At 34.5% G+C, this 6,006-nt stretch overlaps 1 protein-coding gene across 1 annotated transcript in view; it reads left to right on the top strand.

Moving 5' to 3' along the window:
* LOC106111109 overlaps positions 1-6,006 on the top strand; it is a 27,245-nt gene that overhangs the window by 13,942 nt on the left and 7,297 nt on the right. Inside the window, exons 5-9 of the mRNA XM_013293083.1 lie at positions 2,408-2,583; positions 2,669-3,672; positions 4,142-4,259; positions 4,603-4,893; positions 5,370-5,477. Coding sequence (XP_013148537.1) covers positions 2,408-2,583; positions 2,669-3,672; positions 4,142-4,259; positions 4,603-4,893; positions 5,370-5,477 — 1,697 coding nt within the window. The remainder of the gene's footprint in view (positions 1-2,407; positions 2,584-2,668; positions 3,673-4,141; positions 4,260-4,602; positions 4,894-5,369; positions 5,478-6,006) is intronic.

Here is a 6,006-nt window from a genome sequence, read left to right on the forward strand (position 1 = left end):
ACAATCTCTAACAAACATCCATCCATCCATCCATCCATCCATCCATCCATCTAAACTTTCGCATTTATAATATTAGTGAGAGTAAGATTATATCCAACTTAATGAACCCTAACTTAAAGTTAAACACTTCACTATAATGTTTGTTCTTATAAAAAAGGTTCATTAGAAGTATTTTAAAAGAGCTGCAATTTTTCTTTCCATTATTATATGTAGGGTAAAGGCATTTTTTAAACACAAGCTGCAGGACATTATGAAAAACTGCACAATGCTTTGACCTATTTTATATTCTTCGTAATTGTATGCTTTTAGTTCTGTGTGAATTATGGAAAGGCTTTTTCTTTACAGTTAACAAAAGATATTATGTTCATGTTATAATGATTTTTCCTAGAACCAATGTAAAAGGAACAGGTCCATGTAACTTATATGGAACTAGTTGTTACGGTGCGGCTTCATCCGCAAGTAATTATGAAAATTTTATTTTATTATTTATGTTTGTCAAATTATCAATAGCAAATGTCAAAATGACATAACATGACAAACCTTAGCAATCTATCTTTCTTGATGTTGGCAGCAATTTATGGTCTCTTTCCAACATTAGGGTTTTTATCCAAAATATTTACACCCTAAGTTTAATGGCGTGAAAATATATAGCCTAAAGCATGACGTAAGTGTAGGGCTTTTTATTAAAAAAATAATTATTCAAAAATATGCTGTAAATGCTGACATCTTAGGCTACAAAGAAGTGTGTGTTTACGCTTTATTATAATAGTATAGATAAACTTTCAATTTAAAATGTTACAAAATTGTGAATTTCTGAAATTTATATAGGAAATGTTAGTTTATTTCTATACAACTAGTTACTTCTGGAATTATTATCTATAACTTGTTTTATTCAGTTACTGCTTAATTACTTTGGCTTCATCAATGTACAGAGAATTTTAAAACCTTCAATGGAGATAGTATTATACATCTTACTTTTAATATTATAAATGCGAAAGTTTAGATGGAGAAATGTTTGTTAGAGTTTGTAGCCTAAACGGCTGGACGGATTTCGCTGAAATGTGATATAGACGTAGAGGATGGTCTGAAAGAGCACATAGACTACTCACTTTTGTTTTTTTAATACCTCGCAGACGGAGTCGCGGGTGAAAGCTAGTTATAAATGCGAAGGTTTATATGGATGAATGTTTGTTAGAGTTTGCAACCGTAACTGCAGAAAGACTCTTGATGAAATTTGGCATACAAGTAGATGATAGTCTAGAAGAACATATAGGCTTATCTTTTGAGTTTTTTAACATTCCACGCGGACAAAGTAGCGGGCGAAAGCTAGTCTTTAGATAAAGTAAAGTGATATTGTATATTACAGGTAAAATTTGTGAAGAAAAAAAAAGTAATCAGTTTGTTTAATACGGTTTACCTAATTTAAGTGTTCATTTAGAGTACTCGTAGAGTGTAGACGTAATCGATGTTCGTGAGAATGGCTCGACATGACAAACGGAACACCGTGAAAGTGAATCGCACGGAAAGAAACTGATGGATTTTTTTTGTAAGACGATTACTCGATTAGATAGCGATGTATAGCTTTCTTAATCCCATTTGTTTTATTATTTACTAGCTGTTCCCGTGCGGCTTCATCTGCATCAAATTATGAATATTGTATTTTGTTGTTTACATTTGTCAAATTATCAATAGCAAATGTCAAAATGGCATGACATGACAAACCTTGGCAATCATTCTTTTTTGATGTTGGTAGCAACTTATGGTCTCTTTCCCACATTAAAGTTTTTATCCAAAACATTTACCCCCTAAATTTAATGGCGTGAAAATATATAGCCTAAAGCGTGACGTAAGTGTAGGGGTTTGTATTAAAAAAGATTTATTCAAAAATATGCTGTAATTGCTGGCAACAAACAAGTGTGTGTTTAAACTTTATTATAATAGTATAGATATTATTCAATTATTAGATATTTTGATGCAATCAAAATGTTAATAATTTACTATCACGTAAAAAGAGTATCTTAAGTCAATATGTATTTTTAAAATTAGTATTCCTTAGATCTTAATTTTGTTAATCTTTCAACGTAGGCTATGAAGCGTTTAAAATATAAAGTATGAAATAAATGTTCAACTAACTAACTAGTCATACGCAATAGCTTAGAATCTAAGCCTTAGATTAAATGTAATTTATGTCTTCAGAGAGTTGCGATATAGCTGTAATATTCTCGATACTTTCATTAAAATCTATGAAGTCATTACGTCCTAGTTGGATGAAGTTATTAGATTCTTATATTCGATAAAGTTGCAAAAACGATTTAATATCGATTACATCATTCTATGATGAATAAAAGATAGATTTGTGTCAACCCTATTTGTATAGTAATGGTATGAGAACATTTTTTTGTTCCAGGGGTTTGACAAACATATTGAACGAACGTGGTAGCCTAAATATGTACCAAAGCGGGGAATCACTGACCAGGATGTCGCCTCCGAGCCTCGTGTCTTCACTACTCATGGAGAGTTCAGGCACCTTCAACGCCGAGTCTTTAGATAGCAGGAAATCAATTGCCTCTTATAAAGATGCAGGTAATTTTAAGCTTTACGCTCTTAGATATACAAATGAAATTCGATTGTAATTTTTCACAATGATGGCCACTTTTATTTGTAACAGGTTTACCAATAACATCAGGTCGTGAAAGCATCGATCCAATGATGACAAGTATGTCCCTTAGCATATTAGACGATAAAGATATGAATACCAGTTTCTTCTCGCAGACAACCTTCCCTGATAATGAGAGTCTTATAGACTCTTTACCGCCCAGTTTAGTTAGCTCTGTTAACTCCTCTTACGTTGTTAATACAAAGCCTAAAATCGAAGGTACGGATTCTAATATATTCAGTTCGGCAACCTTCACTCATCTAGAACAATCCGAAAGACTTCTATCAGCACGTCCTAGATGTCAACTATACAATAGTTACACGAAACGAGAATCAGGCATACGGAATACAGAAAGTTACACCAAATCTAGAGAAGAAGCTTGTCAAATAGACCAAATTAATAAAGTACTGAATGAAAATTCAGATAATAAAGATACAACGAAAATATCAAAATCTAATGATATGAGCGAAACAATAACGCTACATTTCTCAAACAACAAATACAAGAATAAGGACGCAGAGAAAGAAAATCTGAACGAAACATTTGAAACGGATGACGCTTTTTACAGAGATAATGGCTTACAAAAAGTAGCAGATTTAGTTAAAAACAGTTTGAATGTAACGTGCGATAAACAAGAGTTGAACGAAATCAAACAGGCGCGTCAGAAACTTTCGTTAGCTAGAAGAGGTTTGCCGATTGAACCTGACAAACCTTTACCAAACCAAGTGGACCCTACAGCTGTGAAAATACAATTACCTAACCAAACAATCACAGTGCCACGACAGAGCGTCGAAAGTGTCTCTGAATTGATGAAAAGAAGATCACAGAATTTGACCAATCATACAAACGAAGAACCGGCGAGGGAGACACCCAAAAGGAATGCAACGTTTAGAAAAGTTTCACCACGGCAAAGCGCAACAGTAGTTTACGTTAAATCGGATGATGATAAAATAATCGATATAAATTCTGCAACTATGAGTCTTATTGGCGCCGGACAAAATACTTTACAACCAGAAGTAAGTATAAAATCATCATCAAAGTGCCCTTATTCCTACAGATTGGAACATAATGTGCTCTTCCATACAACTCTTTCGGCTGTCATATCTGAGTTCACTCGCTTCTTAAGCATACCCTCTTCCACACAATTCATCCAGACTTTCTTCGGCCTTTCTTTGAAGTCACCTACGATAAATCCTAACACTTTCTTGATATGTCCTTGCATATGTCCCTACCACGCTAACCTTTTGCTTCTCAATTTCTCGACCACTGGCGCTACTTTCAAACTTCCTCTATACACATTCTTAACTTTATCCCTTCTTGTCACAAACATCCATCTTTACAAACCCATCTTAGCCACAAGCAATTTCATATGCAACTTTGGTATCCCAACATTCAGGTCCATAACTATATAAAAGATTATTACAAGTATTAAAAGATTCAAACTTTAAAGGGCCTTATCAGTACGTATAATTACTTATGTTCCAGGAGTGGGGGTCCCAAGAAACAGCAATGGTGGGGTCTAGCGAGAGCACTGACACGGGGACTTTTAGTTCCTCCAGCCCTCCGGAGAGCGTTCCTGATACTGGAAGACACATACATTATAGTAAGTATTAGTCGCACTCAGAGTCGATTAATCTTCACTTAAACGGTTTTTTAATACAGATTTGATGATTCAGTATAATTAAGAAGCAGAAGTTTAGTGTGTATATGTGACAAGAGGTTACGGAACAAACCAGAAAGTGTTATGATTGAATGTGGATGGCTACAAAGAGGAAGACCGAAGAAAGTATGTATGGATTGTGTGAAAGAGGATATATTTAAAAGAGTGGATTCAGATATGACGGATGACAGAAATGTATGGAAGAGCAGCACACGCTGTGTCGACCCTCCGGGACAAAAAATTCAACGAAATTGAAAATTTCATTTACTATTTTTTAAAATTCCAGCTTGCGAGGTCGCATCAACACCGTTAGTTTCGAAGAAAGCACCCAAAAATGAATTATTACAAACAACGATATCTCCAATATTTGCGATGCAAGATAAATCTTTTGTACTAGCTAAAGCACATAGCACGGAGATGGAACAAACTTATGATGTTAACACAACGGTGATATTGAATGAAGCGAAGGCGGCGGTTAACACTCCAAGGAGGGATTTGGTTAATGTGACCTCGGAGAAGATAACACCCCCTACAACTATGATTAAATCACCTAGTAGGATTTCACCTACTAGTAGTGGTGAGTTCGTCTATCTATACTAATGTAAACACACACTACTTTGTGGCGTAAGATGTCAGCAATCACAGTATATTTTTGAATATTTTTTTCTTTAATGAAAAGCCCTACACTTACGTCACGCTTTAGGCTATATATTTTTACGCTATTAAACTTAAAGGGTAAATAAATTGGAAAAAAACCATCATGTGGGAAAGGGACCATAAACTACAAGCTGCCAACATTAAGGAAGCAAGCATGCCATAGTTTGTCATTGTCATGTTATTTTGACATTTGCTATTGATAACTTGACACACGTAAACAATAAAATAGAATTTTCATAATTTTATGCGGATGGAGTCGCACGAGAACAGCTTATTATTATAAAGAGGAAAGATTTATATTTTTGTATATATTGAAATAACTAAAAATTACTACTAAGGTCGTCGTTTTCGTAATATTTCTATGTTTCTTTAATATGTCTTTGTTTTCAATTCCAGGACCATATAGTTCGATGGCACCTCCCACGTGTGTACCGAAGCGAGCAAACCTACCGACATCGAAGTTAAGGCAGTACAGCTCACATAGAGAACTTAATAGAATTCCAAGTAAGTATCTATTACCAATACTAATCAGTACTAATATTATATACGAGTATAAAGTGGGTAGTTTTGGATTTTTTTATGTATTGAAATAATTCAAAAACTACTGGGCCGATACCAAAAATTCTTTCGCCATAAAAAAGTTACGTTATCACTGAGTATAGGTTATGTTTTTTATTTACGCGGGCGAAGTCGCGAGCAACAGCTATCATACTAGTATTATAAATGGGAAAGTTTGAATAGATGTTTGTTAGAGATTGTTGCCTAAACGGCTGAACAGATTTCGATGAAATTTGGTATTGATGTATAGGATTATCTAGAAGAACACATAGGCTACTCACTTTTGTTTTTTAATATCATGCGAACGGAGTCGCGGGCGAAAGCTACTAATTTATATTTGTATTTACAACACAATACAACTATACACAAATACACACAGACACACATATGAGTGCAATGATGGCTTATATCTCAACTGCCCTCTGTGTCATATCATGTAGTAGTTAAGGGGAGGCTGAAAACCAGCGCAGCCTTC

This window comes from Papilio polytes, unplaced genomic scaffold (assembly GCF_000836215.1).
Source record: "Papilio polytes unplaced genomic scaffold, Ppol_1.0 DF824382.1, whole genome shotgun sequence".
NCBI classification, from domain to species: Eukaryota; Metazoa; Arthropoda; class Insecta; order Lepidoptera; family Papilionidae; genus Papilio; species Papilio polytes.